The sequence below is a fragment of the Limanda limanda genome, chromosome 6 (genome assembly GCF_963576545.1).
Source record: "Limanda limanda chromosome 6, fLimLim1.1, whole genome shotgun sequence".
NCBI classification, from domain to species: domain Eukaryota; kingdom Metazoa; phylum Chordata; class Actinopteri; order Pleuronectiformes; family Pleuronectidae; genus Limanda; species Limanda limanda.
Window position 1 is genome coordinate 23192370 of NC_083641.1, and position 22207 is coordinate 23214576.

At 44.5% G+C, this 22207-nt stretch overlaps 1 protein-coding gene across 1 annotated transcript in view; it reads left to right on the top strand.

Annotated features, from left to right (window-relative positions):
* Nucleotides 1–8337: 8337 nt before the first annotated feature.
* The window catches only part of robo1 (roundabout, axon guidance receptor, homolog 1 (Drosophila)), a 131171-nt gene continuing 117301 nt past the window's right edge, over nt 8338–22207 (top strand). Inside the window, exon 1 of the mRNA XM_061073233.1 lies at nt 8338–9120. Coding sequence (XP_060929216.1) covers nt 9060–9120 — 61 coding nt within the window. The 5' untranslated portion in view covers nt 8338–9059. The remainder of the gene's footprint in view (nt 9121–22207) is intronic.

Genomic DNA, 22207 nt, shown 5'->3' on the forward strand with positions numbered 1-22207 from the left:
CAGTTTGTTTTGGCAGCTGATCGCACCAGGGGAAGAGAGAGAGAGAGGAAGAATAGGCTTTTTATCTGAGAGAGGGAGGAATGTCTTTTAGCTTGAGCAGTGTCTTTGCACTTCTCTCTGCTCAGAGTCCACAGAGAGAGATCAGTCACCGATGTTGGCTCCAAGGCCCCAATTGAAACCACAACTACTGTAGAATGATATTCTATGTACAGCTCTGGAAAGTTTCTGGAGGTTTTAACTTCGAGGAAGAAAATAAATATTATCGTCCCTGAAATTCAATTCGCAACTCCGCGGCACTGTGGGTTTGCGGAGAATACTGAAGGAGCAATTTGTGTTTTTACTTCTTTGATTGATTTGGTTTTAATAATACGAAAACCCAAACGGTTTCAATTTGGAATGTTTATCCAGCCCCGAAAAAACTAGAGAATGTATTTTGATCCGGGCATCATCTGTCATTTTATCTACAGCAGCGGTGTCGCTCCGGGGATATCGATGTCAGTTTGTTGGTTGGTTAGTTCGGTCCAGACTGAAATATCTCTACGACTGCTGGATGGATGGCGATGACATTCCACACAGATAAATCTGATCCTCAGAGGACAATTTAAAATGACTTTAGTGATCTTCTGCCTTTTCATCCAACACGAAACTGACTTCACAGTTTGGAGTGACGCATCAAAACAGCTACTGGATTGATTGTGAGGAATTTGCAGCAGGGATTTGTGTCCTGCTCAGAATGAATTATTATATCACTATGTGACTCCCTGGCTTTTCATCTGCTGCCAGCATCAGCTCAATTTCTAATTCATGACCAAATGTCTGCAAAACTAATTAAATATTGCCAATTAACAACTATTAGCTCACTAACACACAGTGCTCACCATTATACATGCATGCTGTGAGCATGTTAGCATGCTGATTTAGCATTTAGCTCAAAGCAACATGAGTAAAAACTCACAAAGATGATATCATGATAGTCTTTTAAGAATAAACTGCAGCCTTAAAATACAAAATGTGTTTTTGATAACAGACCAAAGTCATTTGTAAATATTAGATTATCTGTGACAATGCTTTTCCACCATTACATAACGTTTTTACTAGATTTTCATGTCTGGAGTCAATTGTATAATTTTACAGTTTGGTGACAACATCCGGAATGTGCAGCTGCTTCTCTTATATTCAGTTGTTTTCAGCTGTTACTGTCACATTCGTTTACCAAAAACATTGAATGGCTGAAAAAGAAAACTACTTTTGAAAAGCTCAACCTGCAGCCCTTTGCATGACTCGGTATAAAGAAGACGTTTTTGAGCTCAAGGATCTCGACCCCTGCTCTCTCGCTGCCACGTGATTGGCTGAGGTCCAGCAGTGATAAGAACAGAGGAATCTCTTGGCTCACTCCCCCTGAGCCCCACTCTCAGCCGTTTAAAGCTCTCCTCTCGCTAAACCAATTACGCCAGTTAAGCGTGAAACACAATCCTGCTTGATTTTGACATCACGCATCTCTATGTGGGGGGGGAAGGCAGCGAGCAACAGGTCGCTCAAAACAATCTGCGCTAATCAGAACTTACTTCTCTACTACGTATGAAGAAAAAATCCGATACAGTTTGACAAACAATCTTGAACAATTCTACAAGATCTGGCAGCCATTATAGACCATCTTGCTCAATTTGATGGAGATTTAGAGCAGCTATGAGACTCACAATAGGCCACTCACCTCTTTTTTTTTAATGTATTTTGTGTACTAGTGATGCATCAATACATTTCATTGTCTTGAGATGTATACGCCCTGTTTTTTAGTTTTATTTGTTTTTTTTTGTTCTGTTTTTATGCCTTTATTTTATTTTATTTCAATTGACTCTTTTTTCTTTCTTTCTCTTTTCCTTTCATTTTGGCATAATTTCTTACTTACTCCTAGTATTTGTCTGTTTGTACTTAACTTCCTGAAAGATACTAATAAAATATTGAACAAAAAAAAATACAAAATCTGCGTTCGACAAAAAGAAGAGCGTCTCAAAGATGGTCAGAGACACTGTGATATTATCTAATCGTGCTCAGATCCTGTCTTTGTGTTACACCAGTGCAGACGTGCGTAGATATTCACAAAGTAGAAACTGCTGCATAGTTATATTGATGGTTAACATAACAAATTAAGCATCTTTCCATTTGGAACAGAATCTCAAAGGAGGAAACTTTAAACTGAAACAACTTGCGAAGGAAGTTTAATGATTAACGTTGTTTATAACATGTTAATTACCAGGCAGCGAGATGTGTCCTGATATTGTTAGTTTACTTGCAGGATGTGTACTTACAAGAAAACTGCATCCTTAACTCTCGATGCTTTCACGTCTTATTAGAGCCATCGAGTTTTTTTCACCATGCATGAAACTGTTTCCTCTGTCTTTTCCAAAAAAAGCGTTAGCACTGCGTTTATCTACGATTAGCATTTTTTCTGAAGTGCAGAACGTTCCTGCGAACTTTGTTAACGTCCGCCGCCGCAAATACTCCAGCGACCGCCTGCGTCTTGATGTGGCTGCCAGGATGTTATGTGATAGCTGGGTTATTTTAATCAGCCTCCACAGGCCATGTCCAGGCCTGACGCTAAACAGATGCTAATATGAGGCCCATTAAAAGACACAGGGTAAGAAGGGATTGAGTGTGCGCGGGCAAGCGGAAAAGCAACAGCCTGTTTATCGCCTCATCCTGCTTTGTGCTGCAAACCCTCGTCACGGCATCCTCTGAAGCTCGCCCCTCCGTCTTTCTCCTGTGTCTAGCGCCCCCCCCCCCCGACCGCCTCACATTTCTTGCAGCAGCGTCATGCATGGGGGCATTCCCTGAACAGGAACAGATTTGTTCAGTTCGCTGTCGTTTTCTTTCATCGGACCTCTCTCTCTCTCTCTCGTTTTTATCATGTCTGAAAGCTGAACAGAGAGCTCTATAGTGAGGAGAGGAATGTTCTCACTCTCCTGTTTATGTTTTGTTACACTCTGTTTTGCATCTCTCTTGCGCTTTAGACAGCCCTTTCCCTTTCTCTCGTCCCTGGCAGACTCTCAATATAATGGAGACAAGAGACATTTTTTGTCGTGTCCTCTTTTTTAACAGACTTTTTTGGCTTGTTTCTGAGGTTCATCTCAGTGGGTTAAAGGGATTTATTCTGGGTTGGTGCCCAGAGTGATATATTCTTTGGCTCTCGTGTGGAGCTCAGGGTGTGAGAGTGTTGTCCACAGTGGACAGGTAAGAGGAAATGGCCTGGCAATCACCGAAGTTACTTTTGTAGAAGTTCCAGAAATATGACAAGACTGCCGACTCTTTGGCAAAATCTAAATATGGTTGATTTTATTTTAATCGCCCCTTTGGCCCATGGTTGTGTTTAACACTAATGTCAAAATTCTGTTGAAACGTGCACTAAACTTTTCTGCTTAATGTTATTAATACTGAAAACCCATATAACTTTTTCAAAACTGACATGGGCTGCATCGTAATGGGAGGCTGCTCTACAGTACTGGAGTCCTGAAGCCTCATCACTCCCTCAGCGACCAATCAAAAATGATAAGTTGCCTCTTCTCGCTGTGGCATAGCAACACCAACATGATCTAACCTCCTCTGCACCTCAGGTCGTTTCTCCTCTCCTCCCTCACATCACTCCTTGAAGTCCACCCCCTTTCCTTTCAGTCGATTCATTTCCCATGTTAACTCTCCGTCATCCTGGCTGAAAATCATCTCTTTCTCCGTGACAGAGTGGCGGGGGGGGGGGGGGGGGGGGGAGAGAGCGCTCCTCAACCTGCGCATGGAAAAAAATAAAAGCAGCCTTCCTTCCACATGCGTGTATCCTGCAGACCACACACATCAATCATGCAGCCGTTACATCCTACAGGAAGTTTTAAAAATAAAAGACTTCCATGTGCAGTTAGCAACTGGATAAATGTTGGCTCAGGTGAATAAATGCTATTCCATATGTTTACACTCCTCTATTTTAAACCTGTGGTCCTTCACCGTGATGGGTGACGAGATGTGGGCGTGGCTGTTAAATGACGGCTGCCCGCTGAAGACCACACATTTGAATCTCTGTTTCGTAAAAAAGAAAAAAGCAGTGGGATGAATAAATAACAGGATGTTTCCCCAAGGACGGGACATAAATGATGAAAGGCTGCAGTAAATGTGAGGCAAGCGAAGTACGGTAACCATCCAGCTGAAGTTTCTGTGAAGGGAGCTCGGTCCAAGGTGACTCCAGCTGCAACGCTGACAAGTTTCTGTTTTACTTCAGGAGGCAGATCTCCGCCTGTGGAACTCCCAAAACGCACCTCTTATTCCGAGCGTTGGAAAAGTGTCCTTACCCTCTATAGGGAGTGCTGTGTTTGCCTCTCAACAGGGGGGGAACGCTTTTTTGTTTCATTCCATCTTGTTTGGGGGCGCTGGTGAGACGGGAATGAAAGCCATTAAATAGTCTTAGTCAGGGAAAAAGGGAATGTGGGCTCCTCTGCCTTACCCCGCCTGTGTGTCACCCCATAACCTCTATGGTGAGGGGGCCCAGGTTTTGTGTGGGAGTCCAACACGTCTGAAAAGGGACCCAGCGTGTCGCCTACAGGATCCCCCGTCCTGCTGCATGCATCGGACACATCATAAGAAAAAGAGGGAACGTCCACAAACCTCTTTTGAATATTGAAAGGAGAATTGCTTGAAATAAAAAAAGGCCAGGGAGATGAGAGACAGTCCCTCCATTGAGCGGTGGGGCGGCAAGATGGAGAAAGGAGTGAACTTCACCATGCACATTATATAGAGTTGCCCTCATTAAGATCCCATCGTCCTCTGGGGGGGGGGACGGGGGGACGGAAACATTGTCACTGGATTTAGGAGACTAGCCAAGACTGCAGGGGTTTGTGTATCTGGCAGATCTCAAGGGTAGAAGCATGAAGGGCGCTTGGTGGGAAGTACAGCGATGTTTGCAGTCGGTTGCTGTCTTTTGGAATCTTTGAGAGGACCTTTGGTTTGGATTTTTATCATCTGCACCTTCTCAAGGAAAACCTGGGATTCAACAAGGGCAACAGTGAATCGTGGGATTTGCTTGACGCTGCTTTGCTTGAGGTAGACGAGTCCGCAGCCACCGAACCAGGAGGAAAGGTGTATTCACAATCCTCACTATGCAGACTATGTGCTTGCTGGTGGTGTTGTTTGCCATGCTGGTGATGCTGGGAGTCCCTAAAGACCACAATGGTCCACACAGATCCCATCACACCTCCGGGTTACAGAAGTCTCTCTCATGTAAACGGATGCCTAATAATTCCGGACTGCAACGAAACCGGCAAAGTTCGAGGCACTCCCACAACAAACCACACAAATGCAACCAGGCCTTTCACAGTAAGTGCAAAAAAAGTGCTGTATTACGTAAGTGTAATGACTCATCAAATCTTTAACAATTGTTGTCAATATAATTGGATGGATATTATATTCAAAGTTGTTTTGCTTCTCTTTAGTGGTTGTTGGAAACCGAAATGCCCGTAGGGTTCTGCACTCGGGGATTTTAATCCTTCTGTGCCTTGTATATTCTTGTAAGTGTTAGTGCAAAACATTTTGGTTGTGGTGTTAAAAGCTCTCCGCTCCCTCGGCTGCCATTACAGCCCCGACAGTTTGTCATTTTTCTTGCCTCTTGCTGGTTTGATGGAGGTTGCAGGGGAGAGGGGGAGGACAGAGAGCCTCCCTGTTTGAGGGGCTCAGATGCCATAACTTGTGGTGCTTTAGGGATTTCTTTCTTTTTTTGACAACCCCAGATGAAGGGTGACACTGAGCCTGAATACAAAAGGGTCTCGTACGCCATCAAGCTAGGAAGTTGAGGCGTTAAAGGTGTGACCGAGGCCGACAGTACTTTTTAAGCACACTGCAAACTATGAGGGGGTCTCCTTTTGTAATATGCTAATTTAATAACAGTAATAAGACGTTTAATTTTCTCTTCATGCTCTTACAAATGAGAAATGAGAGCTTTAATTAGTATCTGCCTTTGTGTGTGTGTTTTTTACCATCTTATTATTTGCTGTACCACATAAAAGTTTTAAATGCTTACATCCTCTTGTATTAATCAGTCACACTCCTCTCCTGGAGGGTGTAAGTGAAGACTTTGCTGATCTTTGCCTTTACGTCACAGTTTCCTGCTGCTGGCTCGAGGAATTTCTCTTTTTTTTGCTATTGGATTGGGCTGTAGAAGCGTTTCAAGGAAAACAAGGCACATGAGGACAAAATGAAGTGTGTAAAACTGTAAGATAATGCACACATGGACGAGTAATAAAAATGTGTGCAGATGAAAGACAGGCTCTTTTGTTTAAGTGTGTCCGTTGGGTAGCTCTCATCAATAGATTCACTGAGGGGGTAAACTTAGAGAATGTTGTCTTTTTTGTAACCGGGAGCATAGAACAAGATGCTGTATCTATTATGCGTGTGATTAAAAGCATTTTGTTTCACTCTCCCAATGATCGTATTCATTTATACGCAGATAACTTGTCCCCTAAGTTTAATGATTATGCATAAAGTCCTGCTTTATAGTTACTTTTTATGTTTATTTCACGGGTGATGCTCATTGCAGTGAAAATAAGAAGTAAAAAGCCATGTGTTGAAGGTTTAAAATATAGCTCGAGTTCTTTTATAAACTTTTCATTGTTTGAGAACCAGAGTTGAATTTAAAAAACAGTGCAATGTCATTACTGCTCCTTCATTAAACACAAGTTATTCTCGCCTAACGCAGCTATTTATGGTTTGTATGTGCATTTGGGATCAGATTTATATAATGAATATGATTATTACTCTCCATCTTACTGCATGTGTGAGAAAGAGAGGAAGGGTGGCACGGTGGTTTAGTGGGTAGCAGCGATGCCTCACAGCATGACGGTTCTGGGTTTGAACCTGGGCCTCTCTCTGTAGAGTTTGCATGATCTCCGTGTGTCTGTGTGGGTTTTCTGCAGCTTCCTCCTCCTCCTGTCCAAAGTCATGCAACTCTGGTTAACCGAAGTCTCTAACGTGCCTGTAGGTGTAAAAGATGTGAGGTGTTGTTTGTGTTGCTGTGCCCACCTCTTGCCCAATGTCAGCTGGGATTGGCTGTGTGGCCCACAAAGGATAAACGCTACCGATGATGGATGGATGCAGAAAAGGTCACTATTAGTTGTGGGTGTTTGCTCAGAGAATTATCTGTTTTGTGCATTAAACAGCTCAAGAGACCTTGGGCTTGATGACTAATGTGCCACTGGGTCCGATAGAAGACACAGATTCCAGCTGCTCTCGTTAGATTAGTACAGGCAGCCTTCACTGGGGGGCGCTGTTGGGTAACAAATGCACAGTGAGGTTGACAGAGAGAGAGAGAGAGAAGCTTTGAGCTGAGTTGAGCAAATGAGAAAATCTTCTGCTCTTCTCCTCTCCCACTGTTTCCCTTTTTATGCCTTTCATTCGTTTCAGAAGCTTTAATGCAGGATAACTTGCACAGTTATAAATTATGTAGCCCTGTGCCAGGCTCTGGGTCTAAAGTTAGTAATGCTACAGAGGCCTGGAGGAATAAATATAGGCTAAAGTATCACAGCAGGGTAGAGGCATGGCTTCTAAACTACAACAAAAAAAACACATGTTAATCGTGAATCCCAAATTTGTTATTAGGAATAAGGATTTCCAGATCAATTGGAAGCCAAAGTTTAACGTGTAATCTAGTGAACTCTATGCACTTTGTAGTATATGTGGTCATAAATAGTGCACTACCACATAAATTGTCTTCCTTGGATTTATTATTTGATTAAAAACTGGATGGGAGCTCTTTGGAATCATAAAAGAATACCTCTCAGTCCATAATAGAGACGAGAGTCGTTTGGATTTGCATGTAAAACTAAAAGTATTTGAATAGAAACAGTACAATTACAACCACAAGGCACACCAACATTTGTCATATATCTCTCATGCTGAGATAATTTACTTTGTGTAAAATCTGAAAAATAGTAGTTAATAGCCGAGCTAGCTTATAATACTGAGACATTAATGGAGTATGAAACCAAAGGAGACACAACAAACCATAAAGTATGTTAGAAGCATTGTGGCTGGATAATAACCAAACGCTTTCTGTCCAACCCCCTTTAGGGAATATCAGTGGAATGTGGCGGTTACAGTTGGTTTCAGTCTGCACAGGATGAATCAAGTCAAATCGTTTTTCTAAGGTTTTTATTTTATTCTTGGACATAGTTTAAATAGAAACCCAGCAGACTGTGCCGGTGCGCAACTGCTCACTGGGATCCGGGCGCGAAGAGGTTAACTCTCTTCTCAGGGAAACAGTGTCGGGTCTATGGAGGGGGTAGAAGGGAGCAGACCAATTGTCGAGGTATTCCGCTTTTTCCTTGAATGAAATGCTGTGGGTATGAATCCGTGTCTGCCCCCTCTCGCCTGAGGTCCGGGGATCGGTCCGAGCTGAAACCGGGGGCGGAAAGTGATGGGAAAGTTGCAGTGATCTGCTGGATGAGGGAGGACGAGGCGAGAACTCGCAAAGTTTCCGATCTCCAGTGACAGATTCAGACCTGGACGCAGAGAATGTGACTGCTGGGGACGGAAGCTTTTTCTTTTTTAACGCGTGGACTTCTGCGTCTTTTCCCCCTGAGTTTCGAGCGAACTTTTGAGTTTGCGCTGGATTTATTATTCATCCTTTTTTTCCTCTTCTGCGCACAAAGGAACTAAATGATTTGAATGGGATCGTCTGGCTGGTCACTGGCTGTAACGGGATGAATCCAAAGAGCTGTTTCGGTTCATCCATGGTTTCAAACTCTTCACTCCAGCTGAAACAGAACATGTGCTGATATCCCTGGAACTGTCCGAGCTCATTTTTTATTTTTTAAACACTTCTTCTCATCTGAAACAAGAAGCCAGCTCGTAATTAACTGCTGCTGCTCTGATCATTTGCTTTTTCTTTCTGTGGCCAACGAACCAAATGTTAAATGTTCAAACTGTGGACTCTGAGATTTAGTTTTCCAGTTTGACATGAAGGAGTGGATGGCTAAGCTGCTTTTTGAATAATTTGGATTACACTAGGATATTTCCCATAAGAGAGTCGTTGAATGATGTCTCCAACTTTTATTGGATTTGCATTTCTGTTAGGAATTCTCCATGTGTGCTCAGGTAAGTTCATAACCATTATTACCAATAATCTGGTTTCTCTATGGGTTTTTTATTTGGGTTTTACAAGTTCACTTATGAAACAGAAAAAGAAGAGGATAAAAACAAAAACCCAATTAATTCCTTAACTGTGAAGATGAAAATCAATTTTATAATTTGCAAAGCCAAAGGTGTTAGTTATTCACATAAATGCTGAGCGAAGCAGTTTTTTTAATATAATTTATTGAAGTTTAAAATCCATGACAGGAATATGTCTTCCCAGTGAAGAATGGTCACTTCAGGGCATATGGACACAAACTTTCCCAGCCATTAGAAAACACATCTTTCAACAGTGGACTTTTTGTTAAACACAGAGTTTTGTTTGAGGCCTCACTCTGATAAACAAGAGGCTCATCTCATGGTGAGGGCAAAAAAAAAATTCTGACACACAACTGTGACATTTTCCCTCTGGACCAAGAAAGTCCAACTCAAAGGAGTTGTCTAAGTTGTAAGAGCTGAGCACACACAAAGTCACACATCGAATGCTGCAGCCATGTGGGATCGGTGAAGGCAGCAGCTATCATCGGTCAAACCGACAGCACAAACCCCAACGGAGACCACCATTCTGCCCAATGGATGATATTATAGCTGAGTGCAACATTTTCTTTTATTGTGTTTAAAATGGAAATCAGCTGCATATTAAACAGGCAGGTTTTAATACATTTATTTTTATTTTAGTGTTTTAACTCCTGGTTGTGCCACTTCCAAACCTCATGTGGAGCAACATCAGCCTGGTTTCATTCTCTTTGTCATGTGACTCTGTCTGTATTGTTCCTTATTATCCTTCACATTATAACTCCTCAAGCATCACATCACATGGGTGTCTTCATAGAGCCCCTGGACCATGAGAGGGTTTTCCAGGTCAGTTGCCTCTGAGTTATGAGGAAGTGTCTGCCACACTTTTACAAGTGCACAGCCCAGAATGGTGTTTTACACAAAGAAAAACCTGGTAAAAAACTGCTAGTTTAAAGGGACAGTTCACCCAACAATTTAAATTCACTCATCTACTCACCACTGTGCCGAGGGAGGGGTGGGTGAAGTGTTTGAGTCCACAAAACACTTTTGGACTCTCAGGGGTAAACAGTGTTGGAGCCAAATCCAATACAATTACTTAGTAACTGGGGACCAATTGTTAAAACGTAAAAGAAACTCCAGAAAAAGAGAATTTGAAGGTGTTTTGTGGACTCAAACACTTCACCCACCTCTAAATCGTCACATGTGGCAAGTAGATAATTTGTGAACTTTCATTGTTGTGTGAACTATCCCTTTAAGACGAACTAACTAGATAATAAAACATTTAGGAAATGATTAAAAGCAAAAACTCCCAGGCCGTCCACTGCTGTTTAACACGTCTCCAGCACACCTATTTAACTGCCTAAGTAGCCTTCCAGTGTAATTTGTCTTCAAGTTTAGACCTGAAAAGCCGTAATAATTTACCTGTCCAAAGTCAAATCCCAGATGTCCCTACAAGTGAAGTTTTTTCCGTGTGAAAGTCAGAGACCTTAAATCATCATGTCTCAAATGAAATGACTATATTTTTACCAGTGCATTGTGTAAGACATTTAAAACCACTATATGAGGCTGTTCTTCTGTGTTCAAGTCAATCTTGGTTTTTAAGATCTTCATCATAAATGTCACTTCCTCGTGTGCTTCCTGAATTGGCTCTTTGTTAGTGTGGACGGGCAGAGATGAAACGTGGTGGAAAGCCTGTGACAACCTCAGTTTGAGGAAACACTGTAGCACCTAAACAGGAAGTAGGGTCAGAGGTGAGCGTGGAGGACTAGGTGGCGTCTGCTCCACCTCCAGCCGGGATCCTGAGCTCGAGCTGAGCCAGTAATGGTCCCGTCCTGTGGGAGAGACCGTCGGACATCGGGGTTTCCAATTACGCCCGGCTGTGGGGATGTTGTCTGGGGAGAGGCGTGAGAACAGAGCCCGTTAGGAGAGATGGACTAGACTTCAAATGCTCACAGGATTGGCCGTGGATTAGACACTAGCGTGGGGAAAATTGGATTATATGCAGCTCGCGAGGAAAATAATTCATATTTGCTGGTAATTGAAGGGATAACAACTTCATTCCAGTGTAGCGATCGTATCTTATCTCTAAAGAAAACACTTAATGGTGTTTCGTAACATCTCAGCTCGGATCACATCAAGATTGTTTCCAGATTGCTGGCGCGGCTGCAATAAAGTATTTATATACCACTTCAATGTGTGAAATACAGAGAGAGAGATTGGAAGACCTTTGCCCCTGTCAGACTTGTGGTGACGTGCTTATTGCTGCCTTTGCTTCGTCTGAAGGCGGTAAATTGATACCTCCATACATCACGTCTCGCTATGCTATCAGGTGATCTGTCCTGCTGCTCCACACCAAATGGTTATCTCTTCTCAAAGTGCTCACCAGACGATATTGGCTCCTCAGAGGTTCGATTCTGATGAATGCAAGAGTTGGCTACACAAAACATCACCATTCTAGTAAAATATAGCTAAAAATTAGTTTTCCCAGCTAATTTCAAGATCACTCTTATCTTGTAAGGCTTAAATATAAAGTCTTATTTCAAGAAATCTTACCAAGCGAATTTTGACTTGTTCCATTGGCAGATTTTTTGGCTTATTACAAGCAAAAAATAACTTTTTGGAATGGAATTTTTTTTGCAGTGCACCCTTCTCCTTCTTCTCTTATAACAAAATAACATCTGCATTCTTTTCTCTTTGGATGATTATATCCAAGCTCATATGTAACAGTGCTGATTAAAGTATGGACGAAGGAGGGGTGTCTGGGTAATAAGCTCCAGCAGCACCTGGCCGATGAGGTCTTGACAAATTGACTCGTAAGTGCTGATAAATTGCAGAGCCCTTCCTCCTCCTACATCACGACGCTATGACAAGACACAGAAGGCTGCCGAGCCAATTAATGACCAGAGAGCACAGGTGAGACCCGTCTCTGTCTCCTGTCTTCGTCCTGTTACCTCTCACACGGCCCTGAAAGCATACTCATTAGAGCCGACCTCTTCCCTCAGCCATCTCTCACACCTTCCCACTTATTATTTTTTCTATCAGCATTGTGAAAAATAGCTCCATTATTCCCCTATCTATTATAAGTCCCCAAATCATGTTGTTTTCGAGAGTTTAACCTTCTAAATGGATATTGGGTGACCGCTCTAGTTGCCTGCTGTCTCAGGTCACCTCTTTACCTGAGGTGGAAAAATCTCACACCTATGTGAGATGACAAGTGTCCATATCTTAATAACTTCTACTAATGCACATTAATCTGCTCCTAATCCAAATCAAGCAGGGTTTCACACCCTAAGATCCAGGATTAGGCAGACTTTGGCTTAGTGAAACCGCATGGAGGAATGTGTGGGGGGGGGTGGGCAGCCCCGCGTCCTCTTCCTGTTCCTGAGAACCGCGGCTAAGTCATTAATGAGTGACTAGATAAACATTTCAAAGCAGTTTGTCGGAGGGCAGATGAATTAGGCGGTGACTCCTTAATGATCTGCTTTCCCCACGCTGCTCTTCAATTAACAACCTAAAAGCACTGCTTAATTGGATTAATTAACAAATCCATCTGACGTCAATGGTTTTTTGTTAATTTGCCGTGGCTGCAGTCTGGCTGATAAGCATGTCAGCCAGGAGGAGTGACTGAGATCACGTCGTGAAACTGTGAATCCGTCCCAGTGGCCTCTCGTCAACCTCTCTGTGTTTTTAAAATTCCTCCCAAACGAGCTGTGTGAGAACTGAGGTTGTTTTGCTCGTCGCTCGCACACAACGCTCGTACGACTTATTTAGCAAAAGGATGGATGACTCTATCCATGAAGTTGTCTGTCAGTCTCAGATCTAAAAGTGTAGCGTGAGACAGAGCAAAGGCGTCTAGACCGAGAATACTCTGCAACACAACTTGTTATCCTGAGCGAGAGGCAGCAGGCGTGGCCGGGCTATAGTCTGTGATACACTCACGGGTCAGTCAGTATATATAGTTAATGCATCTTGTTCTGAACTTGACGAGGAGGACAAACATTCCCTATTGCCTCTTGGTGTGCGTAAGTGATAAATGACGTGTCCTCAGCGGATGAAAGGGGCCGTCTGGTTTCTGTCTCGGTTCCCCGAATGACACGCTTAGAATTCCCACCGCTTTGCTTCCTGCTATGGAAAAAAAATGCAAAAAGCGTGCGTTGCAGACGCGGCGATACACCAGCAAATTACATAATGCTAATCCACACTTGATTCGACACCGCATATGCGTGTTTACTCCAATCTAGCCTCGCCGTGGATTAGTTTCCCCATGACTCCACTAATATAGATGTGAGTGGGAAGGGAAAAACAGAGAGGAGGGGTGTTTCCATGTGTGTGTGTGTGTGTGTTGGGTGGTGGTGGTGAAAGGGGGCTTAAGGAATCTCTTCATCCTCTTACCCATCCCCCTCATTTTTTTTGTTTTGTTTTGGCCCAATTTTTAAAGATGTGCCTTTTTTTTTGTGACTGGTCAGCGCAAAGTCCTTTCTTCAATAAAGCAGAAAAGGGCCTGTGGGGAACAGGGGAGGCCACATTGTGTCGCCTTAACAGGGACGATTGTGAGGCATGGAGGAGGGGAAGAGAAAGCTTCACTGGGGACTGAGGAGGGTGGTGGAGGGGGTGGTGGGGGTGGGCGGCTACACAAAGGCTACCCCGGGGTGTGGAGGGGGGGGAGTGCGTGGGATGAAGGTGGAGGACGGAGCAGTCAAAACCCACCGTGATACATCAGCTCTGGGAGTTCTCTTGATCCGGCTCTCTGCGCTCGCCTTGCATGTTCCTCCTGTTCCCTCGTGGCCCCAGAATGTGCTGATGAGGGCGATAGCGGCTGGGAAAGTGTGAGGCAAGGGGATCCTGGTGTTGTTTTTTTTTTTTGTGTCTTTTAAAGGTGGACATGTGAGGGAGAGGTGAGGTTGATTTTTTTCAGAAGTGCTGCGTAAATGAAAGGCTTCTGTGTGGCATTGAGGGTTTGGTACGCGCCTAAATTCTGCCTGCTCAGGAACTCCCAGAAGGCTTAGGGGCCTGGCGTTTGCTGTGGTGGTGAAGCGATGCTACCGTGGGCTGCTCTCCACGCCGTGCATTCTAAAAAGGCTCAGCCCGCCCCTCCCTTTCATTTTCCACCACTGGGGAAGACTGAGCGATGGCATTGAGGACACTCTTTCCCCCCAGTACCCTTCTTTTCTTCCTCCCTCCCAGAGCTCAGGCCTCCTCCCAGCCTCTCTGTGACCATTCTATTACCCCCCCCCCTCATTGCAAGGCCTGGGTACACTTTTGAAATGCAAAACCTGTCTTTGGTTATAACTGACAGGGGGAAATAGTATTAAAGAGGCCGAGAGGAATAGATTAAATTAGCAGTTAAAAGAGAGACTGCTAATTAGTTGATTAATGTCTTCGGTTCCTCCCCCTCTCAGCTGTGCTGTTGTAGTTAAGATTTCCTCTGGTGTCAAGCTCCCCCCCTCTTCCATCAAAATTTACTGTTTATCTAAAAAAACAATAATTTAAACATATATTTAATCCTCACAGTGCAAATGATGCACTCAGAGAGTTGTATTCAAAAGAGCTGCATCAGCAACTTTATGCCCAGGCTCCTGGGGGATGATTCTGTCACACAAAAGACAGCGATAAAAGCAGGAGGGGTGCGCTCTATTTAAGAGGAAGCGCTGGAAAACATAATTAATGGGAAGGTGACCTTGAAATTCACTATTATAGGACTGCTTCTAGAGGCGCACCCACCATTCAGCCGTAACCATGGTGAGGAAAAAATTCAAATAACTGGGTGAATTTCCAGCACCGCGTCGCCACGAGTTGGGAGATTAACTCCGATCCCGATCTGTTATGAGCTGTGCCTGCTTCCTGGAAGTGTTTGTGAAATTATCGTTGACTCAAGAAGTCACCTTTTTTGAAAAGAACACAATAATCCCAAACAGTTTCTCAATGTCTTTGTTGTGGATAATATGCATTGGTTTCACTTTCCATGCAAACACCATTGAACCCTTTGAGCAGGAGTGATGCTTGGGACTCAGACTGAAAGCTTCTGTATTTTCACCCTTTGAAAAGCTTTTAAACTCGACTTGTTTCCATTTTGAGCGACTTGCCGAGCTGTTTATCATTTCTCCCTGTCACCTTTGAGTCTCCCTCCGCTGTGCAGTCCTCCCTCTCATTCCCTCACTTCGCTCTCCCTCCCACGTCCCCTTGCTTTGCTGGTGCAATGAAAGCCCTAATTGAATAACAATTGTCACCGGGTGAGGGACAGGTTCTTCAGGCTTTAAGCACAAAATTGCTTTTGAATTTGACTGCGTGTCAGTCTTCAGGCCTTAATTCGGAAGCTGCATAGCTCAAACTAATAATAGAGTCTTTAGGTTTAGAGCCTCACCTCAATTTCCTTCCATGCACTTGAGTAATCTCACATTTTTTTGGCTCAGAAGACACTGTTGCAGAATGTGTGAGGGCGCTCCGTGATAAATGTCGTCCTACTTGACTGCTGTGATTCTTTCTGGCATTCAGTCCTGACAGCCAGTGTTTATCCCATCTCATTATGGCCTCTAATCAGAGCATACTATTCACTTTTGTCTCCACCTCAGCCCGGCGCTGTAATGATAATGACGGCCATCCTTTCAACATCTTCAAGTGTGTTTGGGTTCCTCTTTCCAAGTAGCAGAAGTCAAAAAATATTTTCTTTACCCCGTGGATTTGATTGAGCTGCGTTAATGCCTCGATTCTTTCTATTTGCTTTTTTAACTTTGTTCGGTAGAAATGTGTCAGTTTTGATTTAGACCTCCAGCAGCTGTCGTATCCTATTTGTTGTTTTTGGGGAAGAAGTTAATAAAGCGTAACTGTTGGAATGCAAACTCTATAAAGTGTTGTCTGTGATATCTGCCTCTTCATTGGCTGCCTCACTGCTGATACATTTTAAAATGAAGAATTTGAGTGGAATCAGTGGATTGCTGAGTGTGGGTGTTTGCCAGGCTGTTGGAGGGAGGGGTTTCTACTCTCTTGCATTTGTCATCACAGCTGTCCTGCACAGATCTGACTCTCCTCCCCCTTCTGGATCCAGCTCCAACAGGCTTTCGTCGACATTTTATTCAAATGTTTAACAAATTGTGCTTTTGCTGTCAAACACCGAAAACTGACATACGGTCAAGTCATTTTCCGTTATAGCATGAAAAGAAACCAGCTCCACTCTGTACCTGCACAGTTGTTATGTGATTTGCAGAGAGGACGTGGTAAGTGGGTGCTGGAAAGCAGACAGGCCACTGAGCAGTTGTCTGCAGAAGGAAATTTCTTTTTAATGCCAGACTGGGCACAGTCTCCCCTCTGTGGACGTCTAGAAAAAGGCCTCTTGGCAGACTTTGCCCCTTCATTAATTTTGACCAAATATTTACTGTGCATCACGTGGTATGCCTTACATCCCGCTTTCCTTTTTCCAGGCCAGGTTTTGAGCAGTTTGGGGCAATTTGTGTTCCATTTGGCTGGACGTGGGCCATGCCCCACTCAGCAGGCCCGTGCTGGTGTCTCTGGGTTCCTGCCACATGAGAAACTGGCTCCACTGAGTCTTAACCTACGCTTCGCCTGTGGGAGCCACGTCTCACTTTAATAATACCTTGTATCCGCAGCTACAGCGCATGAACCATTCTTACATACATGCATGCACACAGGCAAACTTGCACACATTTACACGTCGCTGCTATGTGCTCCGTGCTTACCCTTTTAACCTAAAGGGCACCAGAAAGAATTGTGCCAAGTCTCTGTGCCCGGGCAGAACCGTTTGTACCCCCGGCTGAATGCGGTAACTGAAATTACCTTTCAACGCCCAGCTGTCTGAGATTGGCTCTAGAATGCGTTTGGCTGAACATTTAGAATAGTCCACATAAGCGGCTAAGGTCATCAGCTCTGCTCTCCGGGACTGAAACTGAACACCAGTATCAGCCGCTGCCATCAAGTAAATAACATTTAAAAAGCATTAGGTGCTTTTTGGCCGCGCCTGCCCCCAATTCACTTTGGCATCTCATCAGAGCTGTTTCTTTCTCTTGGCACCGAGCCCAAATGTCATACTCCGTGTGGCTGGGCCGTGCCAGCTGAGTGTGCCGCTCCTTCCTCCTCACCGCCCGGCGGCCCGCCACCCCCCCCCCCCCCCTCCCTCTGCTCCCTGTCACCTCTCACAGTCCCCTCATGACCAGGGAGGAGAGAAACTTCCTCCAGTTCTCCCAGTGACCTTGGAAGGAGCGAACTACAGCACCTTATTGTTTTGGACACAAAACAGAGCAGACAGCAGATTTAGAATTAAATTAAGCCTTATTTACATTAGCCTTACTGTGCTGGCGGTGCAATTATTGCGTCATTAAGTCTTTGAAACAGAGTCGCACCCGTCTCGTGTGCTCATAAAGCTCCTTTCAACCACGTATTTGTTTTTCAAAATACTGAACAAATTGCTTTTTCTGAAATACAATTTATTAATCTCCTGAGGATTGCACGTCTTGGAACAAGTCAGCACTGAGACTCTTGCCCGTCCCCTGTTGGGAAATAAATGCGGCAGCCTATTCAATTACGCCTGCTTCTCCCATGCTGCCGTCGCGAGCTGCTTTGATGTATCATTGAGATTGCACCGGTCAAACCTCATTAAAAACTGGCAATGCTAGAAAACAAAAAATATAGATAATTGCCCACTCGTGCTCTCCGCCGTGCTTCTATTTCGACGCACGCAGAAGCCTTCCTATTAGAGGGTCTGAGCAAAGCATCTGGGCTCCATTTTAATTACAGCTCTCTTCCCTGCTTCTCTGCTCTGCTGAATCAATGGCATGCTCGACACCGGCGTTTGAGTTCTTTCAGGAGAAGCATGTGAGGGGGTTTTCTCCTCGCAGGTCCTCGCACTGAACGCTCAGGGTCAGCTCGAAGGAGTTTGCAAGTCGGATGGAAGTCACACTGTATGGATGGATACTCGACGGACTGGCACACACACACATAACAGCCTGACTCTCTGGTTGCAGCCATACTGCTCTGCTCGGTCCATCTGCCGGGTCTCCAGAGCCAATTTGATGGGCAGCTTCCTAACAAGCATTCCAGTCTTTTCCACGGCAGATTTCCTCCCTGTGTCAGTGAATAAAAAAAAAGAAGCATAGGAGCTGAATTTATCCTGCAGGAATGAATTCTGCCCTCGTGGCCTTCTGCTGAGTTTGACAGCTTTTACTTGTGTCTAATGACACTCGCTGGAGTAGCACGGCATCGTGGACGAGCCACAACTCATCCACAATTGCGTCCCCTGGGTTTCTGATTGAAAATCCTTATTGTATAGCACGTTTGCCTTATTTATGTCTTTTCGCAGTCATTCCACATTGTGACTGAGAGTATATCTCAAATTACTATGGATATTTACATTGTGAGAGCACAGCTTGATAGTTCCTGTTCAGGATTTTTTTGAAGACTGACGAAACAAAGATCTCCTTCTTGTCTTCAGTTGACTTATGAGGTGTTTCACGAGCATCAACACTCCTTTATCATACACCCAGTCAAGTCTGGGTGTCTCTTCCAAATGTGTCAGGCCTGTTTGGGAAAAAGCCTGAAGCCAAAGTGGAAATACTGCTCCTATTGTCTTAGCTCCAGATGGGGCCCCCAGAGCAGGATGGGCCCCAGCCTCCCAGAGGAGCACTCGGCTGCTGCTGTCTCACTCCCGGCCTGGTCTGCATTGCCAGGGGAGAGCAAGGGATGTGTTTCCCAGCTGACACAAGCAGGAGCTGCGGCTGGTGCTGCAGGACTTTAAACCTCTGTTCAGGTCCTGATGAGCGAATCCTGATAAAGCCAGAGCCCCGGAGCTCGTGATGAACTGTGGCCCGGAGAAAGGGGAAGGAGAGTCGCCTGTTTATGATATCATCAATGGATTTCTCACCTCTTAATTGTAGGTGCCAAACGAGCATCAGGGCAAACAGGGATAATAAAGCTCATAAAGTTTATTCGTTTATGTGCAAGTTAAGAAATCATTCGCCCAGCTTTGAACCATTATGGTTCCTGCTTGATATAAAATATATTATCACCACATTATGAGGAGGGCTTGGCAGGGACACCGCAGTCGGCAGCCTTGTTATCTTTTATCGCATTACTTCCTTATCTTTGCCCAACGTCTTAACCTTAATAACAACAAAGGAGCCTTGTGTCATGGTTTCATTATTTCTGCAGAGGCCATATATCACTCAAATATCAATAACAGTGTCGTAATCCTCTGTAGAAACTGTTTCTATAACAACAAATACAGATCAACAGCAAATAGTGTAGTGCTGGGTTGCTGTGATGTGTGTAAACTTGCAGGTAGCGTGTTAAACGTTAACTTTAATGGTGAAAAATAATCACAAATTTTAACAGCGGTCCTATTTCTTTGGCAACCTGATATGTGGTCTCAAGGGCTGCTCAAGTATAAGTGATGTAACCTTACTCAGTTCTGTTTGGTAAACGGAGACAAAGAGTTGAGGAAAGAAAGACGCCATGAAGATATCTATCATCCCCCTCCGTCGCCCCCCCCCCCCATACACACTCACACACAGGGCTCTAATCCTGCCTCTTAGGAGAGTAAGTGATAGCCCTGTGTAACATTAAAACAGGTCTGATCCGATGCAACCCGCAAAGTCATTCATGTGACGCATTCCAGGGCTGGGATCCTGATTTTTTGAAACGGTAAAAGATTCGGTTTCACTTTCCCGTTAATGTCACCTGATCAGCAGGAGCATAGTGCTTTGGCTCTTCTCTCGGTTTCCGTCCCTCCCTCCCCTGGTTTCCACCTCTTATCTCTGCCCCTCGCTCTCTGTTATCTTCTCCCAGCTCCACAGAAAAGGATGCCTTTTCTTTCGGCTCTCATTAATCGGGCCGGCCCTGTCCCGGGCAGGCGTGGCTCTGGACTCCGCTTGCCTTCGCCCCCCCAAGGGACACGCCCTCTGCTCTTATCTCGGCCATAAATCCCTCTTAAGACCCCTAATCACAGATTAATGGGGCTGTAGAGAGGGAGTGCCCTACTGTGCTTAGCCTCCCTTATCACTGATCCATATTCTATATCTGCGCCATTGCTCAGCTGGTCAACTGATACCGGGTGTGAGGATCTGGCCTCCTGCAACATCTCTCAATTTCAACATCTGTCTTCATGATATTCTGCGACCTTGAAATATCCGTCTGGGGGAAATTAAACTTCACCGCTCTATCGCTCATGCAGTGACAAGCAATCCTAGTCTGGGATCATATGTTAGATGGCGAGAATAGGTCTAAATGATGTCCTTCTATCATTTGCTGGAGTGGACACATTATCCCGTCTCTCTGCATCAGAGGACCACACTGACAACAGCTCCAGACTGTCCCGCTGTCCCTCTCCCCTGTGATTACTCCGGGGTGAAGGGCAGGTGCTTGGCTCCCTTCCTCTCCTTCACACTCTGCCAAGACGGGAAAAAAAAGTTGTGAGAGACAGAGGCGCATTTACTCGTAAAGTCACTGAACCTGGAGTCATTACTGCGGAGAGGTGATTGTGTGTTTTGCCTGCCTCTCTGCCCCCCCCCCCCCCCCCCCCTCCTCAAGATTCAAGATTTTTATTGTCAAATGCACAGAGATAACATGGAGCAGTCGCTGGCAATGTAATACTTGAGTCACAGGCTCTCTTTAAGCAATGCTCAAGTAATTATCAAAAAAATTAAATAAAAAAATTGCCTCTAAATCCAAAATGGCGGGCTTCCTGTTGCGTTTTTCATAATGCGCCTTGTGACTTTTTTTCATGATAAGTCACGATACACCTCTGGCCCGATTTTGGTGAAAATCAGTTATGTGGAAACCTAGGGGCTGGGTTCCAGGGGGCGCTGTTGAGCCATTTAGCCACGCCCATTTCCAATTACTCCAGAATACGTAAATTTTTACCACTTACTAATTTACTGCAAAGTTTAGAAACTTTTTGAGCACGTTAAAGCCTTCAAAAAGCCCATCCTTTTGCTGGAAAAATATGAATAATAATAATCATTACAATTTCAATAGGGCCTCTAACCATTCGGTGCTCGGGCCCTAAATACAAATAGTATAAAATAGAATATCAAAAATGTAAAATCGAAAATAAAATATATATATCTAAATATATATCTTTACAGATGTAGAGAAAAATAAAACAACAATAGTGCAATTTGTGCAGTAGTGCAAATATTCAAATATGACACGGTGCTGGTGCAAATGTGCTCTCCATCTCTTCACGTCTGTCCTTCATACACAGACAAACTCGAGCCTAGTGATTAGTAATGAAGATGCCGTGCACACGATGTTGCCTGGGGGGGTACATGAGCTTCTAATTGCAGAGGGCAAACATGCTGTGTTTGAGGAGTGACCCTGGCTCTGACAGCGCTGACCCTGTCTGGCTGGTCCTTGTCCTGAGGCTGCTCACACTCCAGGTTGGAGTTCCAGGTTCTTCTTCTATGCTTTGAGTCGGAGTAGCTGGAATCGATCGCTGCCTCCGAGCCTCCGTGCTGCTACGAGCTTTGTAGCACCACAAAGACTCGTCAACTTTATTGCATTTTCTCGCGGCTCACATCTTTACTATTCATATACATGTTCTCAATGAGATTCTGCTTCTGCTAACGCGGAGAGTCTTTATTATAATTACACACACCAGTGACATTCCAGTAATAGAAACAGTGTTGATACATCCAGAGTGTCTTGCTCTGTGGATCTGGTTTTATTATGATATACAGTATTTGCATGATGAGTCGTTTGGAGATCAGATTGACGGGGGGGGGGGACTCATCTCCTGGAATATAGATTCACAACTCATGTTGCAGAGGGTGAAATTCAAGTTTAGCCCTAAGACACAGATGAGTCGATATGAAGCCGGTAGTCATAATGTTAATATACGATGTATGCCCAGTGATCTAAAGGCCAGCAGATTGACCTTGGCTTCTGGAGAACCATCGCAAATCCCATGATTAGGCCTTGTCTATCAGTGAATGGGAGGGGGGGGGGGAGTGGAGTCTGGTTTGCAGAATGGGCAAATACCCCAGAGGGTCTTCCTGAATCGTGAGGTGCACACTGAGAGAGTGGGTACACG